Source organism: Heloderma suspectum, chromosome 4, assembly GCF_057233095.1.
Source record: "Heloderma suspectum isolate Gila_16-S chromosome 4, 16-S_ref, whole genome shotgun sequence".
NCBI classification, from domain to species: Eukaryota; Metazoa; Chordata; class Lepidosauria; order Squamata; family Helodermatidae; genus Heloderma; species Heloderma suspectum.
In genome coordinates, this window is record NC_139461.1 from 250,222,940 (window position 1) to 250,245,354 (window position 22,415).

General features: G+C 43.9%; 1 protein-coding gene and 1 long non-coding RNA gene across 3 annotated transcripts in view; one reads left to right on the forward strand and one right to left on the reverse strand.

The window, feature by feature from the left end:
• DSTYK (dual serine/threonine and tyrosine protein kinase) overlaps window positions 1-4,864 on the reverse strand; it is a 63,983-nt gene extending 59,119 nt beyond the window's left edge. For both annotated transcript variants that reach the window (XM_084853256.1, XM_084853257.1), the window contains exon 1: window positions 1,491-4,864. In XM_084853256.1, the coding sequence (XP_084709382.1) occupies window positions 1,491-1,773 (283 nt within the window). In that variant the 5' untranslated portion in view covers window positions 1,774-4,864. The remainder of the gene's footprint in view (window positions 1-1,490) is intronic.
• On the forward strand, window positions 1,267-22,398 carry LOC146348489 (uncharacterized). Its single transcript, XR_014790649.1, has 3 exons — window positions 1,267-1,367; window positions 15,344-15,449; window positions 21,901-22,398. It is a non-coding gene; the product is annotated as an uncharacterized LOC146348489 (long non-coding RNA).
• Window positions 22,399-22,415: the final 17 nt, after the last annotated feature.

The following is a 22,415-nucleotide window of genomic DNA, read 5'->3' on the forward strand; positions in this document are numbered from 1 at the left end:
GTCTGCTGCCCACAGACTCATGCTGCAGTAAAACTACCTCAAGAGTGATAGTACCTTTCATCTTCTCACCCTTCCTGGGGTTATTCTTTAGAGGGAGGGAAGGAGAACATCCTTGCTGTATTACTAAGAACCACCACAATACATGTCACCATGTTGAAGTGACATCTCAGCCACTTTGAGTTTATTTTATACAGAAAAGCAGGTACTACACTTTTAAAACAAAATGAATGAGAGGCTAGGTAGCAGTTCTACCCAGAGCAGACACACCAAGGACATGCCGACCAACCTTTCTCAAAAACCACAGCAAGAGCATGTACACACACATATAACTGCTACACCATACTCCTATTTAAAGCTAGCATGTCCTGCAATCCAAACGTAGAACACTTGGAGACAGCCACAGTAAAGCCCTTGTGGTGAACTTCAAATAGCATCTGCTTGTCAAAAAAGCTCTCCTTCCATCTTCATGGGAAATCCCCTATTTGCTTTAAAACTTGGACCACCACAACTACCTCCCTCTTAATCTCCCACTTCCACTGGAAAATCCAAACTTCTCCCCCTCATACCCCATGGTCACCCCCAGGCATGGCAGCCAGATCTAGGCCATAGGGCAGCTTTCCCCAACCTGGTGCCTTCCAGATGTGTTGGATTGCAACTCTTATCATCCCCAGCCAGGCTGAGTTCATTCATTCATTCATTCATTCCATTTCTAAACCTCCCAATAGCCAAAGCTCTGTGGGCAGTTTACAAGGATTAAACCCCTAAAAATACAACAACACAATATAAAACTATTCACATACAAAAATATAAAAACATTTTAAGCTATCACCAATAGAAATTCTAGGACCTGTTAAAAAGTCTTATCATATGCTGTCAAGTGCCTGGGAACAGAGGAAAGTTAATGTTGGTGCCAGGCAGGCCTCACTTGGGAGAGTGTTCCACATACCACCAAGAAGGCCCTCTCCCTTGTTGCCATCCTTCAAACTTCCCTCAGAAAAGGCCCTTGGAGGAGAACCTCAGATTACGATCATAGTATACCGGGAGGTTCATATCAGTACCAGATGAGCTGAAGTTGCAGTCCAGCACATCTGGAGGGCACCAGGTTGGGGAAAGCGGACCTGTGGCCTAGATCTGGCTACCATGCCAGATAGGCGGCCTCTCGCAGGACTCTCTCCCTTCCTCAGGGAGAAAACCTCACTGAACTCAGGGGGAGTTACTTCCGAGTAGCACTGAACAGGATCGGGCTGCGCCAGTTGCGTAAGTCGAGGAACGCCGCCAAGCGCGAGCCTTCCCTGCTCGAGTGATGGATGGAAGGAAGAAGCCACACCTGGTGGACTTTCCCCTTCCTTGCAGCATACTTTTCAGAGGTACGCGAATCTGCTCAGGTCTTGGATCTAGAAGACACTTGAGGCAAATCCTCTCCGCCCGCCGCCCCCCGCCAGCTATCCGTATTCTCCGATATGCCCCCTCCGCACACCCGAGCTCCTTACCGGCCTGCAGGAAGGCACCCCCGCCAGTGGGGGCGATGTCGAGGGCCGAGGGGGCGGACTGTTGTTGCGGCGGCTCCTCCCCGGCAGGCCCTGGAGGACTGGCGGGAGGGGAAACGGCGGGCCCTTGGGAGTATTTGATGTCGCGGAAGAACTTCTTCGTCTCGCGCAAGTTGTGTTGCAGCCGCGCCAGGTGCCGGTTGTAGTGGCCGAACGCGCGGCATAGCTCGCGGCTTAACCCGCCGCCCCCGCCCCGGGCTGAGGGACCTCCCCATCCCCCCGACATTTCGTCCTCCTGGGCTTCCGTCTCAGAGTCGTCGTCGTCGTCCTCCCCCCACCTCGGCGGGGACCCGGAGGCTGCCAGGCTGTTAGCGCCGCCCGGCCCCACAGCTTTGGCCTCCTGCTCCCTGTCAGCAGCGTCGCACCGAGCCGCACTGCGCACGGAACGGAACCTTTATCCCGACGCTCTGGCGGGGAGGGGGAGGCGGCCAGGGGCGGACCCCATTCCGCTCCCGTGGTCGCCTTGCACTATGGGGAATGTAGTCATACTGCAACAAGTCGGTTCCCCCTTGTTGCGGAGTAGCAGAATTGCAGTCCATCTAGGTGGGGTCCGAGAGTGTATGAAGGCCTTTCTGAAATGTATTCTGGGATTTGTAGTCTTTAGCCGGAGGAATCTTATCTCTGACCAGACTTCTATTTGTTGGGTTTTTGGTTTAAGGTAGAGCAGGGAAAGGCCTCGAATTAAATGCAAATGAAATAAATTGTAAAGAGGGAAGACAGCTAGAATGCAGGTGGAGGAAAACTCGTGCTGAGTCTGACTGAACACAGGTTAGAGCTCATTATTGAGCCTACTCTGCAGCGGTGAGAGCGGTTTTCCTCCAGCATTGCATCTTCTCAGTGTCATCCAGTGGAGTCTTTCCAAGTGGTTCATGGCCTGCTACACTCTGGGCCAGGGAGAGCAACTGTGGCACTCTTGATAGCGTGCTGTGGTGAGTCTGCACGCCACTATGGAGACAAAGTCACTCAGATTTGTCATGAATTGGACACCACAATTAAGGCAGTTCCATTAGTACAGGTGTCCAGAGCACTGTATCCTCCCAACTGCTCGGCTCCCAAGATCATCTTCAGGGGTCCTTCTCTGGGAGCCCCTGCAAGGAAGTAAGGTGGGTAGCTACTAGGAAGGGGGCCTTTTCTGCTGTGGCACCCCAGTTGTGGAATGAGCTCCTTAGAGAGGTTTGTCTGGCGCCTACCTTGTAAACCTTTTGGTGCCAGGTGAAAACATTTTTATTTTCCCAGCATTTTAGCATTCTAGTCTTTGAGCTCTACTATTTTAAATCTGTATTTTAAATCTCTGCATTGCTGCTAGGTTTTATTCTGGTTGTACTTTTATATTGTCGTTTTAAACTTTTATATTTTATATTATTTTATGTTGTACTTTGTGGTTTTAATTTTTGTGAATCGCCTAGAGAACTTTGGCTATTTGGCAGTATAGAAAAGTAAGAAATAATTAAATACTGTATAGGAATGTTTAAAAATTAGCTTTAGATATTTGAGGAAATGACAACAAAGACTCTTGTGGTACCTTAAAGACTGACAATTTTTTTCTGGTATAAGCTTTTGTGGATACTGTCCACTTCACCAGACAGTGTCTGTGAAAGCTTGTGCTGGAATAAATGTGTTAGTCTTTAAGCCTTAAAGTTTAAGGTGCCATAAGGCTCTTTTGTTTGGCCTGCAAAAGAGTAACACAGCTACCCATCTGGAAATTGAGGAAATGAAAAACTGCTCTGTGTGGAGGGATCTACAGTCTGAGCAGCTGGTTTGTTATTGTGGACGCTGATCTATTCTTCAAAGAGAAAATAAAAAAAATAAAGGATTATTCCTTCCTGCGGACAGGAAACCTCATTCTGTAAAGTATTCTCCCCAACCCATTCCTTATAAGAAAAAACAACAAAGGCTCTTGTGGCACCTTGAGGATTAAGGGCGCTTCCAGACGAGGCTTTTATTGTGCAAGTGCCCTGCCTCATTCACCAAAATTTACAAGGGATGTTTTTCCCACCGCTTCTTCTGTCTTTCTTTCCGCAGCAGATGCTTCCAGACACAAGAGACCTAGTGCTACAAATCATAAGGCATTATGCCCCTATTCTGTCTTAACATAAGAGCCATGCTGGATCAGACCAAGGGTCCATCTAGTCCAGCATTCTATTCACACAGTAGCCAACAAGCTGCCGACCAGGGACCCACAAGCAGGGCATGAGCGCAATAGCACACTCCCACTCATGTTCCGCAGTACTGGTGTACATAGGTTCACTGCCTCTGGTCCTGGAGGTAGCACATAGCCATCAAGACTAGTAGCCATTGATAGCCTTTTCCTCCTGGAATTTGTCTAACCCCCTTTTAAAGCCATCCAAACTGGTGGCCATCACTACTTCCTGTGATAGCGAATTCCATAGTTTAACTAAGCGCTGTGTGAAGAAGTACTTCCTTTTATCTGTCCTGAATCTCCCACCAATCAGCTTCATAGGATGACCCCAGGTTCTAGTATTTTGAGAGAGGGAGAAAAATGTCTCCCTATCCATTCACCACACCATGCATAATGTTGTAGACATCTATCATGTCTCCCCTTACCCTCCTTTTTTCCAGCTAAACAATCCAAGCTGTTGTAACCTTCTCTCATAGGGGAGATGCTCTAGCCCCTTGATCATTTTAGTTTAGTCTTTTCCTGCTTAAGGGATATTTTGGTAAGAAAAATATGGAAGAAGTAGTGGGTAACACAAGAGATTTACAAATGGAAGACATTGATGGGTGCTTCCAGGCAAATGGCTTTAGGGTGCAATCCGATGCATGTTTAGTCTGCACAAAAAGTTCTACAACTCCCAACATGCCCCAGCCAGCATGGATGGCTGGGGCATGCTAGGAGTTGTAGGACTCTTTTCTGTCTAAACATGCATAGGATTAAGCCCGTCACACAACTAATAAAAATATATTGTGTAGCTATTCTGTCTTGCCCTGCTTAATGGATTTTCTGCAGGAAGGAATAGATGGAAGAAGTGGTGAGAAAAAGCAGGAAGGTTACAAGTACACCATGTCATCTGGATCCCCTGAAAACCTCCATAATATGAGGCAGAATGATGGCATCATAAAAAAAAAAAAAATTCAACTGGAAGTGCAGGCTGTCCATTGGACCCACTGTAAAATCCCATGATTTAGGCAGGCAACTGCAAGATTTAAAAAAACTCATCTGGAAACACCCAGAAAATCTACTAATGAAGAAAAGATAAAATAGTTGCGTAATAGGTTCATCCAGACCAAGAACTCCTAGCACTGCCAATAGAAAAGGCCTTATGCAGCTATTCCATCTTTTCTTCCTTAATGGATTTTTTTGTGAAAAGAAAAAAGATGGAAGAAATGGTGGGAAAACACAAGAGGGTTACAAACTGACAACAGGCATCCCATAAAATTCTGTGAATGAGGCAGTGATAGCATCATTAAGGCCTTGTCTGGAAGCACCCAATGAATGCTTCCAGATAGATTGCTCCTAGCACTATCAGTCAAAAGGTATTGTACAGGTATTCCAATGTTGCTGGATCCTCTAATAAAATTCCATAGTTGAGCTAGGGCAATTTCAGAATAATAGCCCCTTCTGGAAGCACCCAATGTCTTTCTTATGCATGTTTAGACAGAAAAAACGTCCTATAACTCCCAGCCAGCATAGTAGGCTAGGGAATGCTGGTTTTTTTCTGTCATAGGGCTTTTTTTCTGTCTAAACATGCCCAGGATTGTACTTTTAGCTGATAGTACATCTGAAGGCACTCATATTGATTTATTGTGGCATAAGCTTTCCTGGGCAGGAGCCATTTATCTTTTGTTGTAAGATAGTACAATCCTGTATATGTCTACTCAGAAGTAAGCCACATTGCATTCAATAGGGCTTTAAAAAGGTAAAGGTGTCCCCAACCAGTCGTGTCCGACTCTAAGGTGTGGTGCTCATCTCCATTTCTAAGCCGAAGAGCCAGCGCTGTCCAAAGACGCTTCTGTGGTCATGTGGCCGGCATGATGAACACCGAGGTGCACGGAACGCTGTTATCTTTCCCGCCGAAGTGGTACCTATTTATCTACTTCCAATTTCTTGCTTTCGAACTGCTAGGTTGGCAGGAGCTGGGACTGAAGACGGGAGCTCACTCCGTCACGCGGTACTTGGGTCTCAAACTGCTGTCCTGCCGACCTTCCGGTCTGCTGTTCAGTGTCTTAACCACTAAGCCACTGCGGCCCCATTCAATAGGGCTTATCCCCAGGTAAATATGTATAGGATTCAACTTCACAGGACTGATCCTCTGTGAAGTTGTTACTATAAAGATATCACTTAATCAGAGGTAGACCACTGTACAGCCCCCATTATATTAACCATAATTTAATTCTCAGAATTAGCTATTTTTCTGTTTTCAAGGAGAATCTGTAACACAGAAGACTTGTACATTCTATTCCACCTCCAAACATTCTTATGACAAAAGGCTTCTTCATACCTATTTTGATTCATTCCCTAGGGACAACTGGCAACAGTTTTCAATATCAAACTCAGGCTGACAGATCTGAAGAACTCCCAGTTCCCAGACATTAAATAATTTCATTTGTGTTTTTTAATATTCTTGCTCTTTGTTGTTGTTCAGTCGTTCAGTCGTGTCCGACTCTTTGTGACCCCATGGACCATAGCACGCCAGGCCTTCCTGTCCTGCGCTCTCTCCCGGAGCATGCTCAAGTCCATATTCATTGCAACAGTGATGCTATCTAGCCATCTCATCCTCTGCCGTCCCCTTCTCCTTTTGTCTTCAGTCTTTCCCAGCATCAGGGTCTTTTCCAGAGAGTTTTCTCTTCTCATTAGGTGGCCAAAATATTTCAGCTTCAGCTTCAGTATCTGTCCTTCCAATGAGCAGTCAGGGTTGATTTCCTTTAGGATGGACTGATTTGACCTCCTTGCAGTCCAGGGGACTCGTAAGACCTCCTTGCAGTCCAGGGGACACATAACAGCACCACAGTTCGAAAGCATCAATTCTTTGGCACTCAGCCTTCCTTATAGTCCAGCTCTCACAGCCATACATTACTACTGGGAAAACCATAGCTTTGATTAGATGGACCTTTGTCGGCAAGGTGATGTCTCTGCTTCTTACTATGCTGTCTAGGTTTGCCATAGCTTTCCTCCCAAGGAGCAAGCATCTTTTAATTTCATGGCTACAGTCACTGTCTGCGGTGATCTTGGAGCCCAAGAAAATAAAATCTGTCACTGCTTCCATTTCTTCCCCTTCCATATACCAGGAAGTGATGGGGCCAGATGCCATGATCTTTGTTTTTTTTAATGTTGAGTTTCAAACCAGCTTTTGCACTCTCCTCTTTCACCCTCAACAAGAGGCTCTTTAGATTCTCTTTGCTTTCTGCCATTAGGGTGGTATCGTCTGCATATCTGAGGTTGTTGATAATTCTCCCGGCAATCTTAATTCCGACCTGTGATTCATCCAACCCGGCGTTTCTCATGATGTACTCTGCATATAAGTTAAATAAGCAGGGCGACAATATGCAGCCTTGTCGTACTCCTTTCCCAATTTTGAACCGATTGGTTGTTCCATGTCTGGTTCTTACTGTTGCTTCTTGACCCTCGTACAGGTTTCTCAGGAGACAGGTAAGGTGGTCTGGTACCCCCATTCTTTCTCCATGATCCAGCGAATGTTGGCAATTTGTTCCTCTGCCTCTTCGAAACCCAGCTTGTATGTCCGGTAGTTCTCGGTTTGCATACTGCTGAAGCCTAACTTGTAGGATTTTGAGCATAACCTTGCTAGCATGTGAAATGAGCGCAATTGTACGGTAGTTTGAACACTCTTTGGCATTGCCCTTCTTTGGAATTGGAATGTAAACTGACCTTTTTGTTAAACATTTAAAGAACTTTGGAAGGCCACGTAAATGCCATTATAAAATGTTTACTGATATAATAAATAGCTATTACAAGGATGCCTTACTTCCTGGATTTAGGCCTGGATAAAATCCAAAAGAGCATGGCAAGTCTGAGAGAAAAGGGGAAATGCAAATGGGCCAGTTTGCACGACATGACAGCCCATCATTTTATTTATTTATTTGCAATATTTGTGTACTGCTCCATATCTAAAACAGATTTTGGAGCAGTGAACATAAAAGATAAAATAGAAAAAGAATAAAAAGATTAAAACACCATATTAAAATTATGCTTTTTAAAAACAGAAGTCCAATAGAAACCATAACTGGTCAGTTAAGAAATGCCTCCTGCAACAGTGCAGTTTTCAGGAGGCGCCGGAAACAGCACAGTGTTGGTGCCTGCCTGACCTCCAGGGGCAGGGAGTTCCAAAGAAAGGGGTCCACCACACTGAAGGCTTTTCTCCTGGTGGACTCAAATTGGGCCATAGGTCCATGTGGAAGCACCAGAAGCATGACCTCAGTGACCAGGCAGGTTGGTAAGAGAGAAGGCGCTCTCTCAGGTATCCTGGTCCCAAGTTGTTCCAGGCTTTGTACACTAGCCATTATGAGCATGCAAGCCCCAGCTGGGGGTTGGCGTGGCTTGTTATGTTGTGCGAACCCAACTGGCTGGGGTTTTTTGAGGGTAAACAATCCTTGCATAACCCCAAAACAGACCATGGGTTATGCGAGGGTTGTTTAACCTTCAAAATAATGCCTGCTGCCTGGGTTCGCAGGACATGACAAGCCACAGCAACCTCCTGCCAGGGCTTGCATATTCTTAATGGAGGATGGCATGTGCTGCCACACCCCAAGGGTTAATTAACCCATGGTGGACTGTTGTGCCATCTGAACCACCTTGCACATCTCAAAATCTGCAACTGAAGGGCTGGAGAGACTGGCATTTTAAATAGAAGTTAACTAAAATTATAAGTTGTTGATTCCAAGCACTGGCAAATCACAACATTCTGATTTTCAAAATTTCTAGTAAGGGAAGCATCTACTTTGGACTGCAGCAAATGCTTTCTGCAGTCCTACATGGGAGGTAAAGGCAGTTCACAGGCAAGTCCTATACAATTCACTCTTTCGTATCCGTGGAGAGGGCGTTATAGAGGATATCCCACATTATTTGGCTGTTCTGTTTCTGCAAGTGTACATGGAAATTCCTAACTCCTGTCCTTAAATGGCATGAAGAATACTGGTCTGATTTGCACACGTACAAAAAACAGAATTACTTGGAAAACAAGTACAACAAGCAGCTGCATTTCTTGTCACAATAGCAAAGAAACACCAAATCTATTTTGATAGCCATGCAACATAGTATCTGGTTAAATGAATCTGATGTCCTAGATTCTTGTTATCTGGACAAATTAATTAATAGAGGATGTGAAGGTGAAAAGTAGTTGTAACTGGCATTTTATAATGGCATCCCTTCATTATTTATTTATTGTTATTACTATGTATGGTGAAACAAATAAGCTGAGATTGATTGATTTGATTGATTGATTCTGAAATTGATTTAAACTTTTAACCTGTACGATTTAAACTTTTAACCTGTACCTAAAGGCTAAAGTATAAGATACATCTTAGTATAAGATGCATCTCAAAAATTACCATTTAAAAACAGTAAGGATATAAATTAAAAACTCATATAACAGTTAAAGCAGACCACTAGGTATCCTTGTTGAACAAATGCATACCCTTCTGAATGAAGGTTCATACTTTAGCAAGCTCCTGGAGAAATGAGACAAGGTGGGAGGCAGACCTTGAGAAAACCATGTGCATTATTCATATTTGGTGCACCAGCTCATCAACCAAGCTGCCATAAAAATCACAGCTTCATAGATGATGTAAGGTGGTTGCAAAGGAAACTATAGACCAAACCATTCAAAACAAGTTACTGATTTGTGGGAGAAATCTTGGTGACAAGAGAAGGAGAAAACAGGGTTTGCATAGTCAGAATTGTGATGTGGTCCAGAGCAATTAAACATACTATTTTTCTGACATTTGCATTACCCCCACAAAGCTATTCAGGTCAAGGCTATTACAAGCCGATACTTATAATTATCTGGATTTTGTTTTTGTTTATTAGCAATGGTACAAGTAATCACAGCAACTGAAAAAACCCCACGCAGTGTTATTAACAAATGATATTCTTAAAACCAAGGGGAGGGGGGCAATCCTGACCCTCTGAATATACATCCAGAATGATAACAGCAGTATTATCTGCCTAGATGTGTACCCATCTTCCAGTTTGCGGATGTGGCTCTTAGCATTTCCCATAAAGTAAAAAATGTCCTTCTTTATTCCTGTTCCATTTTAATGACCTTCTCCAATGCCCCTTGGCCATTATGATCTCAGCAGAGCTGAAAGGATGATTTGTGCAAAAATTACCCACACCATTAAATTCGATTTTTGTGTGATAGTTCAGTTTTCTTTTTTCCTGCAGAAAATGCCATATAGCTGCAATTTCTTGTTTCTCCCAATTTTTAAAGTCATACTGCCTCTGATATTAGAGTTACCATAGCCACCAGGACTAGTAAGCATCAGTAGCCTTATGCTCCTTGGATTTGTCCATTCCCTTTTAAAGCCCTCTAAATTGGTGGTCATCACCACATCCTGAGGCAGTAAATTCCATAGTCTAACTATGTACTGTGTGAAGAAGTACTTCCTTTTGTCTGTCCTTAATCTCCTAACAATCAGGTTCGTGAGATGATCGAAGGGGAATGAAGATGATCAGGGGACTGGAAACAAAGCCCTATGAGGAGAGTCTGAAAGAACCGGGCATGTTTAGCCTTGAGAAGAGAAGACTGACGGGAGATAGGATAGCGCTCTTCAAGTACTTGAAAGGTTGTCACAGAGAGGAAGGCCAGGATCTCTTCTCCATCATCTCAGAGTGCAGGACACGGAATAATGAGCTCAAGTTACAGTAAGCCAGATTCCAGCTGAACATCAGGAAAAACTTCCTGACTGTTAGAGCAATACAACAATGGAACCAGTTACTTAGGGGGGTAGTGGGCTGTCCCACACTGAAGGCATTCAAGATGAAGCTGGACAGTCATCTGTCAGGGATGCTTTGGCTTAGATTCCTGTATTGAGCAGGGGGATGGACTCATTAGTCTTATAGGCTGCTTCCAACAGTACTATTCTATGATTCTATGATCCTGGGTTCTAGTATTATGAGAGAGGCAGAAAAATGCTCTCCTTATCCACTTTCTGCACACCATGTACACCTCTATCATGTCCCCCCTTACTTCCCCAAGTCTTTATTGAAGAGATGCTGTCCTCCTCTTGTTGACATTAGTGAGTTCTTTTAGTTGAAATAATGAGAGAGTGGTTGTTGCAGATTGCCTCACAGGAAATTGTTTACCAGGTAGAGATACCCTGCAGCTCTGGCTATTTAGTAGATGTATCACCATTTTTCTCTCGGTATACACTGGTTCCCATTTCATATCACACTGTACCCCAGGGGTATGGAACCTCTTTCAGCCCAATGGCTGAATTCAATTTTGGAGAAGTTTGGGGGCGGGGGGATTTCAGTGGTGGGTGGTATTGAAGGCAAGGGGGCAAGACCAAAGGCAAAAGGAGTGAAGTAAAAAAACAAAATTGTTAACCAAGATATCACAGCTTAAAGCTTTTACTCCCAGTAACTGAGCCTTAGGAGAGGCTTTCCACATTTTTACAATAGAGAAAAAAACTGCACATAACCTGGGAAATGACCAAATGATGGGTGGTTGGGGAGAAATGATGTGGGGCCAGGGGAAAGGGATGTAGTCATTTTGGGAACCCTGGAGGGCCAGACTGGGACCCCAGGTGGGCTGGATTTGGACCATGAGCCTGACGTTTCCCACCTGTCAGGAGGCGCCCTAGAGGCCTCTTTCAGTAGACTCCAATAGCCAACTCAAGACACACATGAAGGGATTCTTTTCAAGGTTTTAATCCTTTTACAACTTCATGACTCTTTCAGATACTAATCACCAGCGACTAAGCAAGGAACAGCGGAGTGGCCTATGTGCCGAGTAGGCAGTTGATCCCCATTTGAAGGAGAGTCACTTGAAGACCCTGAACTTATGGGCTAGGGAGAGATCCTCCCTCTTTCCCTTGGGTCCACGGGAGGCGGCCATTGCTTGCGCGCCAAATGGGCGGTACGCCTCCTTTCCACGCCCTCTAACGCTCGTCGCTCTTTGCGTCTGCGTCGAGCATCAAGCAAGCCCCGTTCCCGCACTTTCTCACTGCTAGGATCACTATCTCAGGAATGCTGGCAGGAGGAATCTCTGCCAGCTGCTGTGCCTGTGAGGGATGAGCCGGCTCCTCTCCCACGGATTGCTGCTGCTCCTCAAAATCAGAACTGCTCTGGGGTTCTATTGGCTCAGTTTCCACCCTGACATCGCCCTTGCTAAACCCAATACTTGTATAATTAACATCCAAGCAAAGTATTACCACTCCAAAAGGCAAGTTGTAGCCCCTGAACTCTAATTCACCAGCACTAGGTGCCCCATCAAACATTTACAGATGTCCTCCCTTGGCCCTAGCAATGAATCACAAAATTTCTGAGCAGGACCAGCAGTGGCATTGCTAGGGACATAAAAGATTTGCGATCCTGGCCCTCAGGACACAAATCTGTATAAAATTTGCATATGCTAATGTATACCTATACACATTTGCACATTTAGAAATAATTACTAGGATTCATCTTAGTCTCACAGAAGGCAAAGCCATCTTGCTGTTCCTTCCCTGACTTCAAATGCCCCCACCTCATGTAATTACGCTTAGAAGAAAAGCTTCCATTAACACCAACTGAAGTTCTTTTTTCTAAACTTAATTGCCATGTAGGGTGGATGGGCTGGGTGGTATTCCATCATGTAGGGAGGGGTTTTTTTAACCTTTCCCTGCCCCACTGCAATCCCCCTTGAAAATTGCCCTCTGCATAGCAATTAAGCTATGCAAGACAGCTTCCATTGGCATCAATGGACACTCAGTGCTCTTGGGAGTAGATCTGTGGCTTTGCAAAAAAGCTTTGGGGCTGGCCTAGCAATGCCCCGAGGACCAGCATCAAGGGTAGGTAAGCATGACTGGGCATCAGTCGAGGGTCCCACTCCAGCCAAGAGCCCCCTGGATTTGCTCTTCACCATTGCAACCTGCTTGTTCACCTACCTCTTGCTCTCTCCCAGACAATTATGGTGGTGAGTAGAAGGATCAGTAGATGCCAATGCCTACTTGCTCACTGGCTCTCTGCCTGTCAAGCAAACATGTGGTAGTAATGATGAGAAGGATGAGGAGGAGCAAGAGCAGATGGTACCAATGGTGATACAAGGTACACTCACTGAGGGAGGGGGCCCATTCAGTGTATCTTGCCCAAGTACCCTCCAAAACCTGTGGCCAGCACTGTTTCGAGGATGCTTCTGTTTAAAAAATGCTTTAAAAATGTTTTGTGGGGTCTGTTTTTGAGGTTAAAAAGGAAATGAGATGGAAAATAGTTCATCAGTGCAGTATCAGTTGGGGGGGGAGGGGGAAATCCAGACAGATTTGGAAAGCCTGAGTTTAAAAATCGATTGTGCCATAAACTCAGTGGAGAATTATTACTGTGGTGATAGTCACTGACTTATGTGGCTTTAAAAGGAAATTAGACAACCTCAGTATGCCTCTTAGTAGTGTGTGTGTTTATGTATGTGTGGCAAACAGTGGAGAAGTTCTGTTGTCCTCTTGTCTTGCATGTGGGCTTACCTAATAATATCTGCTTGGAAATAGGATGTTGCATGAAATGGACTCTTGGTCTGGTCCAGAAGTGATGTTATGCTCTTATATGTACATTTCAGATCCAGCTGATGGATCCTTCTCATCCCATTAAAAGTCTTATGAATACTACATTCCAATGTAACTTTTCTCTGTGTTCATGGTTACCAGATCATCCCAATGAGCAGGAAGCAATTAGGCTTTGAAATGGGGTCACCCAATTTCTGTTGCCAGGCTCTTCCTTTGCATTGTAGAAGTTCAGGCCCCATGTGGGATCTCATACCTTCTACATGACATGTCAGAAACTGCCATCTCACATTACTGTGCACTCAGCTTGCACAGCCAGGATCAGTTCAGGTCCTCTACTTCTTAATCTCTGAAGGCTTCTTTACACAACCAAGTTTCAATGGTTGTTATCTTAGAGTTATTTCAGGGTTATCATCCTGGACAGCAACCCCTGACTACACCACCATGGAATTCACTGAGCCAATCTTAGATCGCTCTATTTCTTTATGGACCGTAGATCCCACCACCACCCTCCTGCACCCACAAGAGATAAACCTTGTTATTGCTTAGGTAATCCAAGATGAAAATGAGATAAGATACCAGTCACTGATCTTGCCAGAAGTTGTGGATTTTCTTTGAGATCACTTTCTGTCTCTTATTCACTGTACCAACATTTTAAAAATTAAAGGCTGAAGGAAGTTCAGGAATTGGTAGCCCAAGATAATTGTTGTCTTGGTAACTGGCTGGTAGCCTGAGATAACAGATCCTGTACTGCTTTTGCCTTCTCAGTTCATATACAATTACAGTTAAGGAAGTAGTTGGTGGGGAGTTAGGTAGCTGCATTTTCTTTCAATCTTTAAGGACACAATCCTATGCATGTTTAGACAGAAAAGAGTCCTACAACTCCCAGCCCCCCCAGCATGTAGGACTTTTTTCTGTCTAAACATGCATAGGATTGCGCCCTAGTCCTACAACTCCCAGTATAGGACTTTTTTTCTGTCTAAGTACGCAAAGGATTGCACCCTAAGTCATCCCTTATGCCCAGCCCAGACCTTCATTGGGCTTCTCATGTCCCTGGAGAAATACTGTGACAAAGTCTGCAGAGTAAACAAAGGAAACATCAACCTTTCCCAACCTGGTGCCTTCCAGATGTGTTAGACTGCAACTCCCATAATTTCCTGCCAGCATGGCCAATGGTTTTCTGACGACAGGCCCCCAAGCAGCTGACAATGTGAGAAAAAATACATAATAACAAATAGTAAGATTTTTTTTTCAAGGCAGTGGCGACTTATGAAGGCTTTGTGCGTGGGGGGAATGATGGTGAAAAAGGTCAACTTCCCAGACCTTACATCAGGGGTGGGCAACTTGTGGCCCTCCAGATATTGTTGGACTACAACTCTCATCAGCCTTAGCCAGCATAGCCCATGGTTAAGCACGATGAGAATTGTTGTCCAACTCTGTATCCTGAGGGGTACAAGTTGTCCACCCCTGCCTTAGATGTTGCTGCTACCAAAGTTGCTGTAGTTACTCATTGGCAAACAAAGATGTGGGCAAATGGACATGAGTGATGCCAGCCACTCCAGAACAAAAAAAGAGTCAAGGCAGGACAGACCCAGTGGAGGCTGGTGGCTCTGATGTCAATGGGGCGGTGAATACACTCCAGGTTTCAGTCAGAACCAATCAGAACTCTAAAGGAGCTATCCAAGGTGCACCTGGACAGACCCAGAGGGTTTATGAAACCTGGGGCTGTTGTGATGTGGGATGCCCATCCATGTGGGGGGTCTGGTGAGCAAAGTGGCAGGACTGGGGCAGGGGGTCCAACGGTGGGCATCTCTGAAGAAACGCAATATTCACCCTTACCTGCAAAATTACCCTAGATTTTTCATATGTCACAAAATCAACTCCAAGGGGTTCCAAGCTGAGACCATTCGTGTTCAATTTATTGAAGTGAAAGTCCCCTAGGCCCTTTCATGGGAAGTTATCTTTGTCAACCTGGTAAAGTCTCCTGCTGTCTCAAGGCCATAAATTTAAAAGTGAATTATACAGCAGGAACATTAAAGCTTTAGCCCTCATGCAGACTAATGAATATGCTTATAAAGCTGTATTACAGCCATGCAGTGTTTTGTTTTTTTAAAACCTCTTTACAGAAATATTCCAACCATCGGGACCACCTACTGGAACACATCTGCTCTGTGCTGACATAATGTGTATCACTCAGGAATGGGAAATGCTTTAAAATAAGATGAGAGAAATGTATGTATCCGTCATGGTTCATGTTCATTACAGTAATTTCCTTTAGAGGAAACAGGTCATCTGTGGTCTGTTGAAATAGTTTTGTCAGAATGAAGTAAATCAATTTATTTGAAAGCACTGAAACCTCATAGCAAGGACACAGGACTATGATATGAAGTCCTTAATTAGTTTTCCCTGGATCAAGTTGCTGCCAAAAGCATGACTTTTGCATCAGAAAAAAATCAAGATTAACTGAGAATCTTATGATCTGGCTGGAAACTGTTCATGACAAGCTCCAGTACAAAGACAGATTGTGTTGAGGCTCGTTATATTTCAAAGTGCTAGAAAAACATTACACTTTTTCACTATGTACTGAAAAGCCTTTAAAAACAAAAAAGCACTAACCTCAGAGGTTTTCTTGCCTGTCATATAGTAGGGGCATATTTTCACTGTATGTGTCTCACACCCCAGTCTTTATGGGGCTGTTTGCATGTAATGGTGGCTTTCAGTGGCAAATTGTGGGTTAATTAATCCATGAATCGTGGGGATGCACACTGGGTGCTACCACTTCCAGTTTCCAGCAACAACCTATGAATGCCTCATTCATAAGTTACCATGATGCCCAAACCTGGGAACTTTGGGTTGTTCATCAATTAAACAACCTAAAGTTAACCCAAGAACAAACCATAGGTTAACTTTAGGTTGTTTAACCCATGAACAACTCAACGTGCCCAGGTTAAGAAGTCATGGTAACAACCTACAAGTGCAGCATTCGTAGGTTGTTTCTGGAAGCGGCTTGCACCCATCACACGTCCCTGCAATTTGTGGCTTAATTAACCCACAATTTGCCACCGAATGCTGCCGTTATGTGTGAACAAGGTATATAAGTTAATTAATATTTAGTCAATGATGTGCTTCTGCAATAGTTTAGTCGAAATGGGATTACAATTAGATGGGATAAAAGAGTGAACATAAATAACGTGATACCATTTATTGGACTAGTTTCCACAGTCACACTTTCAAGCTTTAAATTGGTCTTTTGGAGTAGAAAGCAGGCAGTAAAGAAGAACAGAGAGAAAACTTCGTGAAGCTTAGAAGAGTGTGTCCTTTGACTGCCAGAATTTGGCCCATTACCCTATCAAATTCAGTGATGTCCCAAAGCACTTTGCTGCCTGAAAGCAGCAAGGGCAAACACTCTAAGGCTGCAATCCTATACCATTTAAGAAAGCTCTACTGAATTCCATGGGTTTTGTTTTTGAGTAGACATGTATAGGATTGTGTTATAAAGCTATAATCTGATACTTACTAAATTCAACGGGACTTACTTCTGAACAGACATGTATAGGCTTGCACAGTAAAAAGTCTTGCTGACATCAATTCCTGCTTTCATCTATTCCTGTGGTCCCAATGTGGTACCCGTGGGCACCAATGTGCCCAAAGAAAATCTTCCTTCATGCCCACTAGGCCCCCTGCCGTGATTTTTTTAAAGATTAAAAAAAAAAATGATTTTAGCTTTGCGAAAAAACACACACACACCTTTTTTAACTGAGCAGCTGGCATGTTGCAAAGTGAAGTGTCAGCCTCCAGTGCTGCACCACCTTTATTTCCAAGAATGCCTCTAGGCCCCATGTGGATCTCAGAGGCATTTTTATAAAATAAAAATGGCACATGGCTGCAACCCAGGGCTTTGTTCTGAAATGTGCCCAACCCTACAGAATAAACAAAATATGAGATGGTGGTGGTGGTAGAGAGTGTTCTTGGGTCTAGAGAGATGGTGGGGAGCATCCTGGAGACAAAGAGTGGTAGGAAAAAAGGAGGAGGGTTTTTTGCCTGTGCTGTGTTTGTATACAGTTTGCTTGTTTTTTAAAGTGGTGTGTGTGTGTGTGTGTGTGTGTGAGAGAGAGAGAGAGAGAGAGAGAGAGGGAGAAAGCTAGTTTGCTGGTGTAGTGTGTGTTTTACCTAGGTTATGTGTGTCTGAGGTTATGTGTGTCTGTGTGGTGCATTTGCCTTGGTTTTGTGCATGTGGTTTGCCTATGGTTGTTTTGAAATGTGGTGTATGTGAATTGACTGGATTGGAGTTTGTTTGGGCAGGGGGAAGGTGTTTCCTGTGTGTGTTTCTCTGACTATCCACAGTTTGCCTTCTGTGAAATAGATATTTTGATGTGATTTGGCATTTGGGGCTCAGATCCACCTCTGCTTTGTACTCAGTTTCTTGGCCAAGTTACTTGCCTCTGAGCCTCACTGAAATGGGTGTTGGAGTAGAAAACTGTGAGTTCAAAAGAGTAGTTTAATGTTTTGGAATGTTTACCTAGGCTTTGTGTGTGTGTTTCTCTGAGTATCACCCCACTTCTGCCTTTATTTAGATTCTTGGGTAAGGTTCTTTTAGCCTCACCAGTTTGCCTTCTGGGAAACACCCAACATGGCAGCCATTTTGTGAATAGGCAAGCCCCTCCTCATGCCAGACATTTTGTGACTGCATCTACAACACATTCTCAAAATTCCAAATGTACCTACTATTTCAAAAAGTTTGGGGACCCCTGAAGGCCAGGCCTGATCAAATCACTTTACACTTGTTGTCATCTACAGACTTATTAAATTGGTTCCAGTGGCTTTCATTAAAGCAGCCTGGTATAAATTATTTGTGTGCTGGCCTTTTTGTGTAGCCAGTCTTGTGGGACCAATATGGCACAGTAACATTCAATGAAGTACAGAACTGGGTTTCCACAGACTTAGTATTTATGCTTTTTGAAAGTCAAAGTTAGGAGCTTCTGAAAATATTACACTTTAGCAGTCTGAATAACCAGAGAGACTGTAATAGTGCAATCCTCATATGATTCGTTCACAGATCAGAGATAAAAACAACAACAGCAATCAAGTTGGGATATATAATATCAAATGAATCAATAAATAATTCAGCAAACATTATACAGATACATGTAACAACTTTTATAACCTCAAAAATGAAAAGGAAGCAATTTGATGCATCTCTAACATAAATAACATAAAAATTCACATATATAGCAGACACCAAATGCTTTTGGACTATGAACATCAGTAGTCTAATAATATCACGATCACCATTTTTCACATAAGCACACGGAAAAAACAGAACTCTGCCTCTCAGACAAGTCTGTCAAATAAAATAAAACAATAATATAAGGGTGGTGTCCCCAATTAAAAACCACTTTTACACTAAAAACTAACTAGGGTGGCAATGTGTCCTTTTATAGATGACAGCCCTCTATCTGAAGGGCTACCAGAGGACTGTCCTCTATTTTGAAGGCATCCTGTATTTGAAGAGCTGTCCAGTCCAAGTCTGGCATAAAGAGGAAGAACCATCGGAAGGTAGAGCTGGGCCTTGAAGTTGCCCATCAACAGCACCTGGACAGCAGATTTAGCAAGGCACACAGGTCACCTGGTCATAGTCTTCCATGCTATGCTGAGATATATTGTATTTCTATTTAAATTATAATAAATAGTTTTCAATTTGCAGCTATGCATATAAATTAGCATATGCAAATTTTGTGCAAGTAGGAGTCCTCTTCTTTGGTGATTCCCTAGTGGCAACCCTGCTTGTAACCATATCAAGGGCAAAGGTAACAGACATATCCACAGTCCTAGGCTGCAATGTGACACCACTAAGAGCTCCAGTTCCACTGTGCCATATTTGTCATAATGGCTATTGTCAGTGTAGCAGCAGCATTGAACTATTGCAGAAGAGTGATGGCCTGGGAGGTTCATTATGCCAGTTACAAACCACAATAGGTCACAACGCCAGAAGGAAACAGCAGTTATTGCCGCCTCACAAAAGTCTCTCCCCCGTGCGCAGTGACTCATAGGATCACATTGCTGCAAGACTGTCATCCTCAAACCACTTGCTCTAAACTGATCCAACTTAATTCTGTCGTACTTTTTAAAGAATACGTAGTCTCAGAATTGCAACCAATGTGGCTTACAGGAGGTGACTTAGCACAACATAGGACAGGGATGGGGAATACATGGCTCTCCAGGTGTTGTTGGACTGAAACTCCCATCATCCCTTACCATTGGCTATGCTGTCTAAGGGTTATGGGAGATGGACCCCGTCAACATCTGGAGGATTACTTAGCTCCACCCCAGACATAGAAAAAAGTACAGAAGTATTGGGCTTAATCTTTTATTCTTGGATTCATTCTTGAGACTGAATGTGTAGTCCTGAGAGAGAGAGAGAGAGAGAGAGAGAGATATTATATACATAATGCTATGTGTTGTTGTTGTTGTTGTTGTTGTTATTGATTACATTTCCATACTACCTCATAGCCGAAGCTCTCTGGGTGGTTTACAAAAGTTAAAACATTAAAATACAATATACAAAGTTTTTTTAAAATTTACATAAAACATATGGACAAACAACATATAACTAACAACAACTTTGAACTAAAAACAATTTGTTTTAAAAATCCAGCAATAAAACACAGCTTAAAACAACACTGCTTAAAAATAGTATACAAAAGTCTGCAGAAGGAACAAGAGTTCTAAAAAGGGAAGGCCTGCTGGAATAATAGAGTCTTTAATGCCTGCTTAAAAACCTTCAACGAGGTCAGCAGGCACATTTCAACTAGCAGGTCGTTCCACAACTGAGGATCAGCAAAGGAAAGGGTCCTCTAGCGAGCGGCTGCCCATCTCACATCAGTCAGCCACAGCAGATAGCCCTCAGAGGACCTTAGGTGGCGGACTGGGACATGGGGGAGAAGGCGCTCCCTAAGGTACCTTGGACCTAGACCATGTAAGGCTTTAAATGTAAGAACCAGCACTTCATATTTTGCTCGGAAACAAATTGGCAGCCAGTGTGAAGTTTTAAAACTGGTGTAATATGGTCTCCATGGGGTGTCCCATGATGTGTTACATGTCTGTCTTCTGCCTGGACCACAAAGCTTCTAAGGATTTGAAAGCAAGACCCTACTACAGAGCTATAGTAACTCATGAAATGCAGGTCAGCAAAGATAATCTTCATCACCTTCTTTCTTAGGAGGCAGAACATGATTGGTACTCATGGATGCTGTTGAAATAGCAAACGGCTCCATCATAACTAATTCAGGTTTAGCAGTTAACATACAACAAATGTATTACAAAAATAAAATATCATTTTTTTTCAAAATGTATACACCAATAAACACTTATATGGCAGATGACAAAGACGTGATCAAAGGGGCAGCACGATTCCAAGAGGCTGCTATAGACAATACTGAGTCACACAGTGTTGGCAGTAGTGGTGAGCTGTTTTCTTATTTTAGTACGCTTTTGCATATTCTGCTTTGCTTTTAAAATAATCTAGATTAGGTCGAGTTAAACACAAGGTGGAAGATTGTAGGAAGTAATCAGAGATGGACTACATCAGAGATTGTCCAAATCTCAAAGCAAGGGGCATACATGCACCTGTTCACCCAGGATTATTGCCAAATTAGTTACGGTTGAGATTGTGATTAAGAATGTAATGCTTTATCTGAAGATCCATTTTTGTTTCAGTAAAATAAGATAGTCATTTAATTTTGAAAGAGAAGGAAAATCTAGCAGAGCAAGATTCTTCCCTATGAAGAGCACTACTTTGGAAAGAATCCCTTTACTTTGGCCTAGCCAGCTGAACTGAAAGAAGTTGTTTTCTCTTATTGATTAACTGAAAAAGGCTGCACTCCTATTTCACTTATCTGGGAGTAAGCCTCATTAAACTCAATGGCGCTTAGTTCTGAGTAGACATAAGATTGTGCTGAAAATATCTTGGGCTTTAGTCTTGTACACCATGGCTGGTGAACCAGCAGTCCTCCAGATATTGTTGGAGTCCAACTCTCTAGCCAGCATGGTCTGTGGTCAAGGTTGATGGGAGTTGTAGTTAAACAACATCTGGAGAGCCATGGGGTTCCTACCACTGGTATGCACACTTACCCAGGAGAAAATCCGATCTACCTTACCTGCTGGGGTTGATGTGAAGATAAAATGAGGAAAATCCATGTAAGCCCACCTGAACATCTTGAGGGTGAAGGATACAAATAGGTTAGGTTAGGTTAAGATAAAAATTTTAAAAGGCCACATTATTTTTGTGATTTTGGCAGGGTTAGGGTTAGGGATCAGTTATTTGTTCGGAAAATGAAAGAAAAAGAAATGGTGGCAGAGGTGATAGTAGTACTAATAAGAGCTGGAAGAAAACAAAAGAAAAGTGTGAGCCACAGCACAATCCTATACATGTCTACTCAGAAGACACAAGTACAATGTGGTGGAAAGGCAGGATACAAAATTAACAACAAAACAGCCCTATGGAGTTCAGTAGGGCTTACTCCCAGGTAAGTGTGCATAAGGTTGCAGTCTTAGGCCTGTCCAAGTCTGTACAGCAAGTTTTACAAATAGACCCCCAGCTCCTTTCCTGGGGAGGGAAAAAAGAGATTAAAAACTTAAAAAGACAGAGAGATTAGACAGAAACATGGATTTTATGTCTTTATAGGATAAACTGGACATATATGAGGTGTGTGTCTGAAGTGCGAAAACATAATAACTGAAGGCAATCAAGTCTATAAAGCTACAACGTATTCCTTGGGTAACATTTTATTGCAAACACATGAAAGGCCAAGCAAGCCCTCGGTGAGTAGCTAGCTGGTGGGTTCCCATGGCAATAGGAGAGGTGGCATCACTCTGATATCAGCCAAGTCCTCCAGAGCCGGGCTAGACGGGCTCCTGCGAGGGGCCCAAAGCAGGCGAGGAGTCCTTGCCACGGCAGCCCCCGCCCGCGCCGCCTCCGCCTCCGCCTCCGCCTCCGCCCCGCAGCGAGGCGAGGCGAGGCGAGGCGAGCCGCCGCCCGCACTGCAAAGCCGCAGCCCAGTGCAGCACCATTCCCCTACTGACAGCTCCCGGGAAGCCGGCGGGCGGGCGAGGCGGGGGAGGCGGGGAGGCTGGGAGCCGCGGGCCAACCAAGCCTGGGAAGCGCTCGAGGACAGGCCCTCCTCCCGCTCTCCAGATCGG